This window comes from Dama dama, chromosome 5 (genome assembly GCF_033118175.1).
Source record: "Dama dama isolate Ldn47 chromosome 5, ASM3311817v1, whole genome shotgun sequence".
NCBI classification, from domain to species: Eukaryota; Metazoa; Chordata; class Mammalia; order Artiodactyla; family Cervidae; genus Dama; species Dama dama.
Window position 1 is genome coordinate 10140782 of NC_083685.1, and position 16708 is coordinate 10157489.

General features: G+C 51.3%; 1 protein-coding gene across 2 annotated transcripts; it reads right to left on the reverse strand.

The window, feature by feature from the left end:
- Positions 1-1094: 1094 nt before the first annotated feature.
- On the reverse strand, positions 1095-16545 carry MLEC (malectin). Of its 2 annotated transcripts, XM_061141749.1 has the most exons (5): positions 16173-16539; positions 9790-9968; positions 8565-8741; positions 8390-8447; positions 1095-6927 (listed from the first exon to the last, which is right to left on the reverse strand). In XM_061141749.1, the coding sequence occupies exons 1-5, from the start codon at positions 16378-16380 to the stop codon at positions 6698-6700; spliced, it is 852 nt and encodes a 283-aa protein (XP_060997732.1). In that variant the 5' UTR covers positions 16381-16539; the 3' UTR covers positions 1095-6697. The 2 variants fall into 2 exon arrangements, with proteins under 2 accessions (XP_060997732.1, XP_060997733.1); XM_061141750.1 differs by lacking the exons at positions 8390-8447; positions 8565-8741 and having other exon boundaries at positions 6691-6927; positions 16173-16545.
- Between the last annotated feature and the right edge of the window lie 163 nt (positions 16546-16708).

The window sequence follows — 16708 nt, forward strand, 5'->3', positions numbered from 1 at the left end:
AGTTCTGCCTTGACCTCTTACCATTGCTATGGCAACAGGCATTCCAGTAAATGTTGGAAAATCTCTTTCTTTCTTCCTCTATGGGGGCAGTGGAGGGGCGTGGGGTACTAAGTATGGAGAAAGGTCCGACACATCGGCTCCAGCCAACCGGGAGCCTGATTTCCTCAGCGAGATTAAGATCTGGACCCAAGAGTGGTTTAACCCAACCCCCGGCACTTGGCCCAAGACCTTCTGTCAGACAATTTCCCTCCCTGTGAGTCCCTAGAGTAGGGCTTCTTCAGGTCTCTTCCCCATTTGGCAGCTCACACGAAGCTACTTGAAATAGTAACAGCCAAGTCTAAATTAGTCAAGAACTCTAGTTATGGGTGGGCTCAAGCTAAGAATGAGGCTCTGTGGGCCTCCTGGCTTATTTGAGCCCTGAGAACAGACTCCATCAACAGTGGTTTCATTTTTGGAGCTGAGCACTGAATTCTGCCCTTCAAGGGATAACTGAGGGGAGGCAGGCCACGCTCTCCCTCCCTCTCCCCAAACCAGCAGCCTTGGTTCCTGCTTGGAGAAACACAGAACATGGCGTCGGGGGAGGGTATGGAAGGCCAGAGAGTCATGGTCAAGAGCGAGAGTCCTGGTGTAAAACCTCAGGACTGCCTTTTGCTGGCTTTGTGACCTTCGGCAAGTCACTTCACTTCTTAAAGGTGTTAAAGACTAAACAGATTAACGTCTGTGGAAGTGCTGGGCCTTCTGCCAAGCCTATTTCAAAAGCTCAGTCAAAGCTATCTGTAATGATTATTCCTATAGCCTTAGCAAGATCATGGGCTTTGCAGCCGGACAGACTGGGTTTGAATCCTGGCTTGACCATTTACTGACTAGCCTGGGGTAAATTTCTGAAGTTTTTTGAGCTTCGTGTTCCTGAGCTTGTCGATACTGACAGCACACCAGAAGAGGAGAAAGCAGAGAAAACCGTCTCACAGCCGAGTCTGTCCACGGGTTACTGTGGAAGCTGCGGGGAAAACCGGGGGTGGGGGAGGCAGCAACAGGTTCAGTGTGTCTTGGAAGTAAGAGTCCTGGCCTGGTGTTCCAGTGAAAGTGGAAACAAAACAAAATAACTGTTTATTTTCCCTTGAGTGAGCTGCTGCCAGTTGAAAAGGCCCAGCGGCATTTTACAAAACCATTTTACAAAACTTCGTTCCCTTAGCCAAACATCCTGGTGAAGAGAAAAGAAAGCTCCCTGACACATCACGGGAGAACCCTTTGCAGCCAAGAGAACCCCTGGGTCTCCACCTCACTTCTTTGCGATCAAGTTCAAACTCAATCCCAACACTGAGTGTCACTGCAAATTGTTTATTAAAACACAAAGCAATGGACAGTGAAAAACATCCTGATTTTTTTTTTTCCACTTTTTGGTGGGAGTTGGGTGGGGGCATGGGAGGGGTAGGGACAGATGGAGACAGCCCGGAAAGAAAGACAGCTCTGTGCTCGCCGGCAGCTTTCCCGGGCCAGCCAGGTTCAAAGCTCCTCAGTCACACCCTGCTGTGTTGCTGTAAATGCATGTTGTGGCTACAGACAGAGCAGGTTTGGCCTCCACAGGGAGAGGATGGGCTTCTAGAACAGGAGCTACGGGGTCTACCATGAACCGGACACTGTGGCTCCAGTACTTGGTACAGAATCGACCGACCAAGAGGGGCAGGCTGGTGTCCTGACAAGCCCAGCTTAGGCGGGTGACAGTTGAAGAGGCTGCCCTGAGCTCTGAAGGGACAGCTGGTCCAAGTGTGGAAGAGCTTGGGGGAAGGAAAATCCTCGGAGAGGACTGATCCAGGGTCCAATTTCTTTTCATTCCCCGGATCACAACGCACCAGGGAAGAGAGGAGTCAAGGGTGTCTCACCCCCAGGTCTGTCCTCCCGCCTCACCCTGCCAACTCCCCTCTCCCACCTGGCAACTCAGCCCTCCTTTCCTGACAGTTGTCCTTTGAAAGGACGGAAGGCGCACTTCAGATTGTTGTTGTTTTTCCTCATACTGACATGAAGGCCCAAAGCTCAAAATAGAGATGGAATGGAATCCTGCTTTTCCTGGTGCTGTGTGCCCCCGTCTCACAAGACTGCCTGGATGCAAGAGGTGCCAAGGGCCTCTCTGCCAACTCCAGCAGGCACCACTGTTTCCCTGGCTGCCAGCACCATCCTGGCTCCTCGTTTTTATACTCCTGGGGGGCGGGGAACCCATCCCAGGAGATCCATCTTGCTCTTTCCCTGCCAACCCATCCAGGCCCCAAATTGCTTGCCCTTATCCAAATGGTCTGGCAGCTGAAAGCCAGCTAGCCAAAGGCTGCTAGGCAAGGACATACCAGATTGGCAGTAAGCCACCCACGTAACAGAGAAGAAACCACCCTCGCCAGTGGGCAGTGGACCCACTGGTGCCAACCTAGTCTTGTAACAAAACGAGGAAATCTAGCTCTCTTGCCCCAGGAGAGGTCTAAATACAGAAGGAGCCCTAGCTCGGACTGAAAGGGAGAAACGACTCAGATCTCTCTGAAGCTTGAACGTTAAGGCTTCTTTGCAATTTTCTTAGAGCTCTTTCATCCCTCATTGTCTCTTCCCATAGAAGAGGAGCAGATTGCTTCTCTGGTTTCTGAATGGATCCCGGGTGTCTCTGGTTCTACTTCTGCACCATCCCTAGGCTCCTTCCCCCAGGGTCACAGCAGAAGGAGGCCCTAAGCTTACCCTCCCTCCTCACCTTGTTTTTGTGACACAGAAGTACCTCTTATTAGTCTCTCATTCTGGAAAGCTCACCTGCTCTTCTAAGTCTTTTTGGAGAGGCGTGGAGGACAGCATTACATGTTGCCACTTGATGCCATTAAGGCTCCCCGAGGCAAGAAGACACTTGGACTAGGTCAGAGCCGGCCAGCAAAGGGGAAGAAAGGGAAGGGACGGGGAGGCAGCCCCATGGCGGGAACAGTGAGACCCCCTGCCCAGACCTGAATCTCGTGGGAACACCCATCCTGGCTCAGAGCAGGAGAGGAAAAGGCACTGTGCTGACCGGGTGGGTCCTTCCCCAACCCCCAGGGAGGGTGGAGAACCTGCTGATTCTCCCCCTGGGCTTCCCAAGGTGAGCCCATTTCTAGGGAAAGGAGCTAGGAAAGTGCTAGGAAAGGGAAAATACTGCTGCTGCTTTCCGAAGTTCAAGTCAGATCCCAGAAGCCACAGCCAGGCCTTCCCAGGAGAGGGCAGAAGCAGGATGTGAAGGGCGAGAAATTCCTTAAAACAGAAGCTTCTCCAAAAAGAAAAGAAGTCACAACGCGATTCTAAAACTGGATTAAACAGTCTCCAGGCACAGAAAGGGGGCGGTTAACTTAACTCTAACTTTACCCCATCTCTTCAAAGCCTAAGTGACTTCTAATATGATCCTCCAATTTCCGGCCAGTATCTCTTAGGTAAATGGTGGGAACGGGAAAACAAGATCACTCTCTCCAAGCAACAGGTGGGCCTGCAGACCCTGTGGTCCTAACACCACTGAAACAAAGAGAACCATCTTTCAAGTCACCAGAACGCAAGGTAAACACTGAGCAGCTTCTTCTCGATCATACAGGTTTTTCTGTTGTTTTTTTTTCCCCCAGAACAACATATCTGGTTTAGGGTACATGGGTCCTGCAGATTTGTTTCCTGGCATGATGTTCCCATCAGCGTTGAGTGAAGCCCCCTAAAAGTCTGACTGGAGGCCAGCTGGTCCCTGACCCCCATCAGGGCGACACGGCAGACTCAGCCCACCTCCCACGGACATCTGTGCCCGGTCCAAGTGGAAACTGGGCCTGAGCCACACGTCTGGCACCAGGAGTTTCATCTCACTTAGCGTCTGCTCTTGGCTTTGGCCACCTGGGCTGAGGAGGATCTCAGAAGCTCGGACAGAACGTGGATCCCGTAGAGAGGAGTTGAGGCCTCTCCTTTCCCAACCCCTAACGGGCCTGACTTCTCACCTCCCCAACCCCAGCCAGCGACTCCCCTACAGCGCAGACTCTCAGCCCTAGCACCAGCTCAAGACACAGACGCGGAGACAAACAGTGCAAAGAGCAAAGGATAAACAACAGAGAAATTCTTGACACACACAATACAAAAAATAGAAATAAACAGTACCCCATTCCCACCCCTTTAACCTAAACTTCATGTACCTATAACATCTTGAAGGAGCAAAAAAAAAAAACCAAAAAAAAGCTTTCAAGTTCAGCATTCCAAGCCAACCGTGACCAGCCCTGGGCGGCTCTGAGAGCTGGGTGGGCTTGGCTACAGGGGACTTGACCCCAGCCCCCGCCATGCTTCTTCCTGTTTCCTCGCTTCCCCTTTAGCTTTTATGAGCCACAGAAAGCTGTTCCTTCCTTTCAGACACGACCAAAGAGGAAAGCGCCCATCCCTGCCCCTGAGCTCAGGGAAAGGGTGGGCTGGGAAACAGAGGCAGAAGCAAGGCTGCTTGGCTTACAGTACCGTGAGGAAATGGCCCCAGGAGTCGGGGTTTCCTTCTGAGACTCTGAGTCACTGGAGGAAAGGGTTGAGGTGAGGAGGCGGGGAGCCGTCCTTCCTCAGAGAGACTCAGCAAACGAATGGACAAGGCAAGATGGCGGCCGCAAGCCCTCCGCATCCTGTTTACCCCGTGGGCAGTGGCCTCAGGAGAGCGGCGATGGGACGGGAATCCAAGCCACTGTCAGAAGCCCGAGTGACCGTCAGGACACCCACTGCCCCAGGCAGGTAGTCCCCAGGACAGAGGCTTCAGGACGTACCCCTGAAACGCGGGCGGCTTTGTGAAGCACTCCAAGTGTGCCTCTGGTTACAGCTTCAGGCCGCAGCCACTAGGCTGCCTAACTCTGTGACCGAGGACAGACGTCCAAGTCACAGCTGAAATGAAGGGCTCTGACTCTCTCGAAGGACTAAAAGGCAGACCTGGAGTAACTTCGGTCAGAAGCAAAAATCCAGGACGGGAGCCCAGGGGCTACTTCCTTTGTCCCAAAACGAGCAGCTCAAATATGCAGAGCTCTTGGAAACCAGAAATGAAAGGGCAAACTCAAAATTCAACAGGTTCTAAAGATGGGCCTGGCCTGACAGTCTCTGCTGTTCCAGCCCCAGCAGCGGCTCGTCCTGCGGCTCTCCATCCATAAAACTCCTTGTAGCTTGGCTGGGTCCCAGCTCACTGCTCCCCTAACGGGGAAGAGGATGATGAAGATCAGAAAAGAGGACAACAGAGGAGCCTTACTTCCCGCAGAAAATTTTCGCAGGGAATTCAAGACAGACATATCCGGGGCTTCCAGGACTACGGCTGCCTGGTAATCTTCCTGCCCCATCACACCAAGAACTTGGCAGCGACCTGGACAGGGAAATGAAAGGTCCTTAAGGGCACACTCTTAAGGTCAGTGAGAGGCGTCACTGGGCCAGATACAATCAGTGTAGCTCCTTGGGGCAGCTCTAGCCTTAAACCAAAACTGGCTGAACCGTGACGTAGGACAACAAGGGAATCAATGAACGTCGGATACTAGATACTCTCAACAGTGGTCAGTCACTTAGTAGGGCTCAGGTCTCTGAGGTTGCTCTTAAGTTATGCTAACGTAAGCCTTTTCCAATCCAAAGACCAGAAGAGACTTTTAAGGTCAAGTGTTCTGTGGCTGCAGGCTGGAAAGCCTCTGTGTCCCCTGGCAGCAAGCCCCTACAAAGGGGCCAGTAACAGAGCTGCTCGGTCAGGTCCTCCTGGCTGCTGGCTCAGAGATCCAGGGAGGGAGGTACCAGTAAGGTGAGGTGGTGGAGGAGAAGACATTCAAGCAGAGGGAACTCCAGATCCCCAGTGTCTCCTTCCCTTCTTGGCAATAACTTAGCAGGATGGTTGAGAGCGAGCGAGAAGAGATTTACACATGAGCCAGGTTCAGAAAAAAAAGAGAGAGAGAGAGAGGAAACCAGGTCCCCAACAGGCACTGAAATCAAAATGATCTGCTGTGGTAAGAAGTCAGAGGCAACTCGAGGACCTGATAGAAACGAATCGTCTTGGATACCAGACAGTCCTCTAACTGGCACGTGTCAGGGAGACAAGCAATGACAAAGCTCAAACACTTAAGGTGGAATCGTCACTGGGCTAAAACCAGACAGGCTTCCGTGTAAGGAAGTATCGACTTTTCTCCTTTTGAATCCCCCTTCAGTTTTTGTCTTATCATACAAATTATACACCTTCACACACACACACACACATACCACACACCCACTTGGAATCCCAGGAAGCCTGAAAACTTCCCTGGACATCACTTCAGAACATACCCAACTCCCAGCACTGGTCTTCTGGAGTAAGAAGATCGTATTTCCCTGCTGTTAATTTCTAACCTAAAAAAAGGAACCAGGTCGGCTCTGAGTTCAGAGTCCCTTCCACTGGACGAAGACCCTTGGCCAGGTGGGATCCAGTTTACCCTATGTACCCTAGAGAGGAAAGAGATAGCTGGGGGGCTGCCCCAGGGAGAGGACGAGGACTAGAGCAGGTCTGGGACCAGGTGGTGGATGAGGGCTGCTCTCTAGTCACTCCGCCTCTTTTCATCTCCTTTAATTTCGGGTGCGTATGTGTGTGTATGTGTGTGTGTATGTTTTCTCATTTGTTTTTGTTAATCACTGTAAAAAATACAGAAACCCAAACCAACACGTTCGGTTTCTTTCCCACACCCCTCCACCTGTTCAGGATGGTGATCAGTTCTCACAACCGGCAGAGGCAGAAGAGGGTTGGAATGAAGACTCCAAAGGCCACGAGGATGGGAAACATGAGGCTGCTGTTGTCCGAGGCATAGGGGTTGGGCGTGCGGGGGCCCGACTGCACTCGGTTCTTATTGGTCTGTCTCTTGAGGTTAGACCCTTCATCATATTCTTCTTCCTCCTCCTCCTCTTCTTTCTTTTCCAGTCCTGGATGAGGCTGCAGCTTTGGTACATCTGACACGAGAACAAGAACACCTTTTAAGTAAGACTCACGGCATTTAAATGAGGCCCTTAAGGGAAGTAAATGAGCCACAAGAAAGAGACCCTATGACTAAAGCAGGATCCACAGGAAGGAGCAGCCATAGTTCCCAGCCTGGAGAAGAGCAGATTGCTGCAAACACGGGTCTTTCTGAGATTTAACTAAAACGGAGTAGAAGCCTTGCACCCTGAGAGACTCCCTGTCTCCCTTCCCTATCCTACTTCTTCAGAGCCTGGAGAGAACCAGACTGGACAAGGACAGTGACCCAACACCCCAAGCTTAACCTTTCAAATCTTCCCTTCTCCCTCCTCCAACCCCACATTCCCTTCTGATGCACAAAGCAACCGAGGAAAAGCTGATCCACGGAGTTCTGGGTTCTCCGCACACCGTCCCGCTCTGTTCACTGTCCCCTCCCAAGGGATTTTGGTTACCCATCAGTCTGGGAGTAAGACATCCTCTGGGATGTGCCTCCAGATGAGGTGGGGAAAGGCATGGAGGTGGGATGGGGGAGCAAAGTCACTGAGACAGACGCCTTCTCTGCAAAAACCAGCCTGGGAAAGCTGGCAGACAGGACCTTCAACCCTGAGAAAGAGATGGACTTTGGGGCTGGATCCCAGGAACAAGGAGACATTAATAAGTGAACCTCTGCTCAGGGCAGCCCAGCAACACTGTGCTCAGAGCACACCAAACACTCAGGGCCCTTCCTCTGCCTTCTTCTTCTTTCTACCTACCCGCCCCGCTCCTCATTCACAGATGTCAAAGATACAGAACAAGGGTAAGGTTTAGGCAATTCCAAATGACTACAAGGGTCAGGGCACACCCAGTCTGATTTACAGAGCAGTTAAAAGGATTTTTGTCTAAAACCAATTCACTGATTAAATGGTGACAGGAAGATCTGAACACAGACCCTGCTGCAAAGCTTAGGGCTAGCACGGTGCTTGCTACACTTCAGCTAGGGCCACCTGACTCCAGGTTCCTCATGTTATGGCTTTAAGTGTTAGTGTTTTCAAAACAATGATCAGCTAAATCACCCCCTAGCGGTTGACCCTATCCTTCAGCCCACGTCAAAGAGCAAATCAGAGGAGCTTCCCGGATGGCTCAGTGTAGAGAATCTACCTGCCGATGCAGGAGACATGGGTTCGATCCCTGGTCTGGGAAGATCCCACATGCTGGGGAACAACTAAGCTGCTGCACCACAACTACTGAGCCTGTCCCCTAGAGCCCAGGAGCCCACCTGGGCCACAGCTGCTGAAGCCTGAGTACCTGAGACTGTGCTCCATAAAAGAGAAGCCACCACAATGAGAAGCCTACATACCACAACTATTGAGGAGCCTCCGCTCGCCACAACTAGAGAAAAGCCCACACCACAATGAAGAGCCAGCACAGCCAAAAATAAATAATTTTTTTTTAAAAAAGCAGACCAGAAACACAACTTACCATCCACTGTCCCAGCCATGATGTAGAGTGCACAGACTTTGGGGTTGTCATAGTATCCCTAAAGTAAGGGAAACAGCGGTCACCCCCACACAGCAGCAAACAGCTCCCCGCTGCCCCTGGCACCCATCCTTTTCAACTTATCCTCGGCTGCAAAGGGGCAGAGGAGGAGTGTTACCTTGACAAACTCGATGTAGAGTTTGCCTGTGAAGGTGGACACCTCGCCCTGGACGCTCAGCTTCCCCTTCCGGATGCTCATCGGGATGATCTCATCGTGGGCGGTACTGTGCCCTACGCGATCAAAGATATCTAGGTCCTTCACCACCACGTGGCCGTTCAATCGCACATCGAACACCTGCCAAGACAGACAAGGAGACGGTGTCAAAACCACCTGCTTCAGACTTCCCTGGGGGTCCAGTGGTTAAGGCTCTGCGCTTCTAACGTATGGGTTGCAGGTTCGATCCCTGGTAGGGCAAGTTTTCCATGCCACTAGACACAGCCAAAACAAACAAACAAAAAACCCTCTGCTTCACAATCCTTCAGCAGTTGGGACATGAGGCACCTGCCTGGGCTTCAGGTTCAAAAATAATTGAAGGAATGACAGGCAGGGCTGGGTAGACTTCAGGGTGGCTAGAGACCTTTACCTGAGTCAAACCAAAGGCACATTCCTTCACTGTCAAGGTTGCTAACTGGTAACAAAGAGTGCAAACAAAAAATTCAAGGTGAAAAGAAGGAAAGTCAGAAGAAGGGACAGGAAAATATCAGTGAAAAACAAGAAGGTGCGGACAACCAAGAAGGGAGAGGTTATGACCAGGAGGACCTTAAGAAGATTAGTTAATTGCTAAGATCTAGGATTCTGGCATTGCCTTCTGTCAGTTCAGTTCAGTTCAGTTCAGTCGCTCAGTCGTGTCTGACTCTTTGCAACCCCGTGGACTGCAGCACACCAGGCTTCCCTGTCCATCACCAACTCCCAGAGCTTGCTCAAACTCATGTCCATCACGTCGGTGATGCCATCCAACCATCCCATCCTCTTTCGTCCCCTTCTCCTCTGGCCTTCAATCTTTCCCAGCATCAGGTTCTTTCTGTCACAAGTACCTTCTGTCACCCCAAGGCAAATGCAGCCTCGTAGTCACGGGACATAGCTGGGCAAGAGGAATCCACCTTTGGGAGTTCCCTGGCGGCCTAGTGATTAGGATTCCGGGCTTTCACTGTGGTGGCCTGGGGTTCAGTCCTTGGTCGGGGAACTGAGATCCCACAAGCTGCATGGCGTGACCTTAAAAGAGAAAACCCAGCTTCTTCTCAAACCTCAACTGTTCCTCCCTCCTAAGCACCTCCATTCTCTGGGAGCTTTCTGCCAGAGTGGCGAGGTCCTACTGGTCAAGTGGGGGCCTGAGCCGCCTCACCTTCTGCTGGGATTGCGCAAAGTAGACCTCGGCAAACTTGAGCACCAGCACGTAGTCCCCCTCCTCCTTGATGGGCACCTCGTAGCCGAAGCTCTCCTCGTTGTACCGCTCTGTCTGGTACAGGATCTGGTCCTCCGGGTTGGAACGCAGGATTGGCAGCTTCATGCCATAGTCAGAGGCTGGGGACAAGAGACACGAGAGAAACCACATCAGAGGTCAAACACAAAAGAAGAGCAGGAGACCCCAGAATGGCCGGGGCGTCTCCCCGGGCAAAGCTAATAACCCTCCCCCGCTGCACCTGGCTCCAAAGAGACCAGCCACGAAAGCAGGAGTCGGGCAGCTGTTACCAAGGAAGAATAAAATGAAAGAAACCAACACAGCAATCACCCCAACAAGCTCCCATCACCCTCACAGCAAAACTTTCAAACATTCGTGAAATTGACTTCTCCCCAGCTATATCCAGAGTGATGGGAAGGGAACAAGTCTAACTCACTACTACAACAAAGCACTGCCCTACAGCTGCGGGGCTTCAGAGAAACCTCGTAAAAGCAGGGGGATGGCTAGGAACACTGCAAGATGATTAAGTTCAAAGAATTTTTTTTCCCCTCATTTGGAAGAGCTCAGTCCAAGTGAAAAAAACAGGATATCTGTTAGGAAAGTCATTCTTCATTGTCTTTACCGCAAATAAGAAACCAGCTTTCATTGCTTTTTACAACGTTTTCATTCAAAAAGTTCCAGGGCTGGTCAAAAGCAACAAGGTCGTTAAAAAAAGGATTTGATGCTCTCTAATTTCCTCTGGGTCTAACACCTTACTTCCCACACTCACAGAACTCAACCTCACCCAAGGTCTTGAACACTCCCCCCAACAAAATGAAAGTAGAAACAAGATTCCTGCTGTATCCCCAGCACCTAACATCGTCCTGGGCACATTCGTCAGCATGCTCAGTGTGATCCACTGAAGAAACAAATGGCAACAAAGGAGGTGCCCGCAGCGTAGTAAAGTCACACGCTCCTCTCCACGGGGCCAGAGCCATCCTAGCAGGGGTCCACGGTCCCGTCGCATCTCTGGCCTCAGATGCCCAGGTCCAGGAGCCACCTTCCCCATTTCAGACAGATGAGGAATGCGTGCATGTGTGTGCTCAGTCACTCAGTCGTGTCTGACTCTGCGACCCCACGGACTCTAGCCCGCCAGGCTCCTCTGTCCAGGTAAGAATACTGGAGTGGGTTGCCATTTCCTCCTCCAGAGGATCTTTCCAACCCAGGGATTGAACCTGCTTCTCCTCCATTGGCAGGCTGATTCTTTACCACTGAGCCACCTTTCCCATTTCAAACAGATGAGGAAGAAGGCAGAGTAAAATAAGAAGTTCTTACTTGTGGGTGGGCATCAGAAGAGCCAAAGTCCTCTACTGCCCTCAGGCTGCCCCCAGTCTTACAGGGAGAGGACTCTGTGTATGTTTTTCTTTCTCCCACACAACAAACTAAACCCGGGCCCTTCCTCAAATATGATTCCACACTCAGGGCCCAGAGGTGAATAGCTATGCCTTCCAGAGCTCTATCCATCTACTTTCCAAACCACAGACTTGGCAAGTGATTTTGGTACACGGGCCTAGTCTCTCCTCCACCTGGGAGGAGGAGTCTTGGAGCTAAGGTGTCAAGACCACCTTCCAATTTCACAGGGTGACTCTGCAGACATCTAGCACCTGGATCCCCAGGGCAATGTTTGAGAGGGCCACCCTGGCAGCTTTATCTTCCAAGACTCCAAGAGACAAGATCTTTTATCTCCACGGGAGGTAAAAGAGTAACTAGAAGATCCAGTGGCTAAGGTCAAGCCTTCCAGAAAAATAAACAGAACTGTTAACAGTTCCTGTAAGTGAATAGCAGCCAGATCAGATGGACTGATGAGACAATGAACAGGAAACTCATTGCACTTTTGTCTCCGGACATTTTTTCTTCCTATTTCTCCTCGAAAAATCAAAGGGGTGGTGGTGGTACTGAGTAGCTCTACAAAGGATGTGCTGCCAACTGCCCCAGATCCATCCCCCAGGCTCAGACCACAAACCTATGAAGACTAAAAGATTGCCGATCCTCTTCCAACTGAGTTCTAAGAATCTCCCTCCTTCACGAGGACCGTGATCCTTACAAATTTGGAATGGTCACCCGATTTGCTTTTCGGAGACACAGAAGATGTCACGCATGTTTGGAGAACCTGTTCCCCCTCCCGGCATGGAAAAAGTGAGGAACTGACGGTAGCGTAATCTGTGGCAGGCTCAGTCTCACAGCTAAGAAAACGCAGCCGTGTGATCAAAGAACTACTCAACAATCTTGGAATTATCTTTTAAGCTTTCCAAGTGGCTTTCCCACGAAATGTGCCACATGCAAAGCTGAATTTGCCCTAGTCTCAAGAGAGACAATAGCAACTTCCCCTCCGAGCCTTTATGCCTTCATGGCTCCCTTAGCAGTGAAGTGGACACAAGGAGCATACAATGGCAGCTGGAATTAAAATTTCGAGTTAGCCTGACTGAGGTCAGACAGTTAACCAAAGATAAAAGGGGGCCAGAGGGGCCACACTCTGTCCACAGCTTCTTAGCTCTAGACAATGGAGTCACCAGGCTACTTTAAAAACTCAGTCCAGATTTGAGGGGAAGATGGGCCTGGATTTGAATTCTGGCTCTGCCACCTACTATGTGATATAGAACATGCTGTTGTCTCTAGGTGTTTTTTCATCTGGAAAACAGGGTATCATCTACCTAAATTTTCCGCCAGTGAACTGCTCCTAGGAGGGCCTGCAAATGAAACTGGCCTCTTATGTAGCAGTATATGAAAGTATTAGTCATTCAGTTGTGTCTGACTCTTTGTGACCCCATAGACTGTAGACCGCCAGGTTCCTCTGTCCATGGGATTCTCCAGGCAAGAATGCTGGAGTGGGTTGCATTCTTTTCTCCAGGGGATCTTCCCAACCCAGGTCTCTGCACTGCAGGCAGATTCTTTACCGTCTGAGCCATCAGGGAAGCAGTATAGGAAGAGAATTTTAAACAAATCCCTTGGCCTTAAGCAAATCAGAAGTAGCAGTGTCTCTCTCACATTATCTTTCAAGCTCTTATCTCCCCAAAGCCAAATCCTTCCCCAGCCAAAAGGAAAGAGTATTCTTTGTTGTTCTTTAGCTGCTCAGTCCTGTGTGAATCTTTTGCAACCCTATGGAATGTAGCCCACCAGGCTCCTCTGTCCATGGGATCTCCCAGGCAAGAATACTGGAGTGGGTTGCCATTTCCTTCTCCAGGGAATCTTCCCGACCCAGTAATCGAACCTGCATCTCCTGCATTAGCAGGCAGATTCCTTACCACTGCCACCAGAGAAGCCTCTGCAGGGTCTTCCTTAGGTCTAGAGAATTAGTAATCCAATAGGCTCAGGCCCCTGGCCAGCTTTTCCCCTCCAAAGCCATGTTCTGCTCCACTTGTAATTCCTTGTAAAAGATCTTTGAGCAAAGAAAAAGACAGACACTTGAACCTACTCTGGACAGGAGAATTTTCAGACTCATGTCACTGATTCGTAAAGCATGACAAGTTTTATGAAGAAGGAAAACAAGGTTCAGAGAGGGAATGCAAATTCATCAAGGCCATACAATTAACTAGCGGGCACCTTTCTATGAAGAAGAAATAGCCTTTTTCCTAAAATCGAGCCAACCTCTATGCCCTCAGGCCAAATAACCAAGTCTTTTCCATCAGAGTCAAGAGGAACCCACAGAGAGCAAGTTATAAAGAACCTGGGATGCAGAGCACGCCAGAATCCCACACAGAGAGCGCTTCTGAATCACTCTCCATAGTGGTACCTCTGTCTGCTGAAGCACACAGGTTGAAAAAAGCCTTTCCCAGGCTGTCAGCATCTTCTATGAGCACTAGCTATCCTCAAGGCAGAAATGAAACTCAATACACAATGTGAAGTGCCTTTGAAAGCAAAAGCCACTAGGTGCCTTGGGCCACTCACAGTTCCGAGAATGCCAAACTACAAAGACACTATAGAGAGACAGCAAGTTCAAAAGCAGGCCAAACTCTTATCTGGATTAACTTGGCAACAAATACCTGAATTCATTAAACACGAAAATGGACTTTCCTCGGGTAAAGAAATAAAGACATTCAGCTCCGACGGAAATTAGTGTAAACAGCAGCAGGTGGGGGCGGTGGTGGGGGGCAGGGGCGAGGGTCTCCAAATACTTGGCACACCCTTATCCAAACAGAGCCAGTCAAGGGCAGGCAGAGGCAGCAGCTGCACTTCCCTTGGTACTGACTCCCCTGCACAGAAAGAATCTAAAGAGCCGCCTTCTGAGAAAGACTAATCACTTCTCCCCAGACCTACAGCCAGCAAAATGCTGCCCTCAGGAGCCCTCCAAGTGCAAGGTTGCAACTGGCTGGCCCAAGCTACATCAACCTACAGGCTGACAACCACCCTCCACTCTCCTCCAACCCTTAACACTGCTGCAATTCATACCCAAGTGGACTAGACTACCAGCGTGGAGCAGGGAACCTCCATTTAGAGTGCCAGGGTTCCAGTCAGGATTCCAGAACAAGTGAGCTTTGGTAATATGGTAAGTCGCACACTTTTACCTGCTACAATAAACTCTTCCAAAGGCACTGCAACTATGATCCAGTAACCTAAGGACAGACAGCCTGGCTGACTGCTGATAAGGCTCAAAAAAAAAAAAAAAAAAAAAAAAACCAAATCCATTCGCACCAGCAAATGAAAACCAGGATTTCTGAATAAGGGAAGTAAAGTAGCTGGGGCCTAAACCTGTATGGTCTTAGCTCCCTCCTCTGCACTAGGGACCAAAGAGAATTAAGGTCACCTATGAAAAGCCTGGTATTTGTTAATTGAAAAGGAACCATCTGTACATGGCCTCACCACAGCTATCTCTAGAGGCGAAGTCCACAAACGGTCTATAATTTCCTCAAGGGCTCCTTCCGCCCTGCCCACACCCATGAAGAAAGAGGAAGGGTCCAGGCTGAAGATAACAACCACCTCCTGCTATTAAGTCTGCCTTTGGCTGCTGTGACGGCTGCTGTAGACCAGGGCCCTGACTCAGCTGAACCCAGGCTACGGAGACCTACATGCCAGGGCTAAATAAATTCCAGAGCTAAAGTGAAGACAAACGTGGAGCTTTGGAAAACTGCTCTGTGCCCCAACACCCCCACGTCTATGGAAGCAATAAACTGCCCCCCATACAACAAATTCCAGGGAGGCCAGGGCAATTAACTTGGTTGGAAGAACCAAGTTAAACCTTTTAGGAAAGGCAAGAGCCAAATCTGGGCATCGCGGCAAAAAGAGTGAGAAAGTCTGTTTCCTACTTTTCTGGAGATGGCTTATTGCCAAGCTGGCAGCCTCTGAACCCAGCCTACAGCATAAATCTCCTTCCAACACATGAAGCGGGGAACTTCCTTCTTAAATCTGTTTTTCAATCCCAGGAACAGAAGAAACAAAGTCTAGATTTTCCGAAAAGTGGTCTGCAGACGACCTACATCAGAAGCCCCAGGGCTGCAGAAACCTGGGTTTCATCTACAGGTCTTGAATTTGCATTTTTAAGCAGCTCCCCCAGCAATTCTTACACTGAGAACTGTGCAGCTCTCTCAAAACTACTGTTGCTCAATCAGTTAAGCCAAAAGCAATTTTCCCATAAGCTGGACTCACACCTCTCAGGACCACTGAGGGGTAGGCTCTCCGCACAGGCAGGCAGAATATTCAGACCTTACACGGATGACCCAGCTGATACACCACCAGCCCCACGTGCATGCAGTAGGTTTGGCGACATAACCACCCTCCGGGAAGGGCCTTAAAGCTTCTACTTTTAAGCACACATATGCCCCGCTCCAAAAGGGGGGCGGGCGGGGGAGGAGGCTACCATCAAACTTTCCTGGCCCATCCTCTTCGAAGATTCCTTTCCATTCTGGCTAAGAATCAAGCTCCGCTCCTGCAGAGAGGGTAAAGAAAGCGGCCGATTTCTGGGGCGGCAGAAATCTACTCGAAACTGACTGGAGAGCAGAACCACCAGGCCAGGAACAGCGAAAAACCGAAAAACCCGTGAAGCCTCGAGGTGGCAATAGGCCGCCCCCGACTTTACTTTCCCAGTGCGATTGGAGGTGAGGGGTTAAGAAAAGACAAGATGCGAGGTCCAAATACAACTTCTCGCCAACTCTCTGACTCGATGGCTCTTAGTTGCTTCGAGCCAGTGCCAGTCTCTAGGCTCTGACCGGGCCCCCGAGGAAACTGTAGAGAGAAACTTCGCTCCAGAGACGTGGCCCTGAGGTCGAGGAAGGGGTTCGGGGCCCGCAGCCCTTGGCGCGCTGCGCCCGTCACGGCAGGCCCGGAATCCCGCGGCTCGGCCGAGGGGCTCTCACCTCGGCCCACCCGGCCTTCCAAAGGGTCCTTGCGGAAGTGGATCCCGTGCACGTCCACATGCGCTTCCCCGCCCGCGTTGACGGCCCAAATCACGCTCTCGGGCAGCCCGGCCCCCGCCAAACGGACCACGCCGAGCGCCGGCAGCAGCAGCAGCAGCAGTCGCAGGAGCGCCACGGCGGCTCCCTCAACCGCCCGAGCGCCTAGCATGGCGGCCTTCGCAGCGGGGGCAGCCTCCGCCGAGTCTTATTCTCAGCCAGCCGCCAGGCCGCCCCGGACTCAGAAAAACAGCGCCACGGGCCGCCGTGCCTCAGCCGCCGGGGACATGTCGCTCTCAGGCCTCCTTCTCAGCCACGGGTGCCGCCTCCCACCTTAGGAACAACCTACCCCACCGCCCAGCCCCCGGCCACGACCCTGTAGCCAATCAGCGCCCGGTCCTCATTAATTACCCACCACCCCGCCGGGAGGCGCCCGCCCATTGGCTGCTAGGAGCGGGAGAGGGCGTGGCTACTCTCAGGCGCCGGCCCAACCATCAGGC

Coding starts and splice junctions, on each gene's coding strand:
- MLEC (XM_061141749.1), bottom strand. CDS start 16,380: ATGCTAGGCGCTCGGGCGGTTGAGGGAGCCGCCGTGGCGCTCCTGCGA. Junction 8,742..9,789: donor TTGCGCAATCCCAGCAGAAG/GTGAGGCGGCTC, acceptor CTGTCTTGGCAG/GTGTTCGATGTGCGATTGAA. Junction 8,448..8,564: donor TCTACATCGAGTTTGTCAAG/GTAACACTCCTC, acceptor CCCTTACTTTAG/GGATACTATGACAACCCCAA.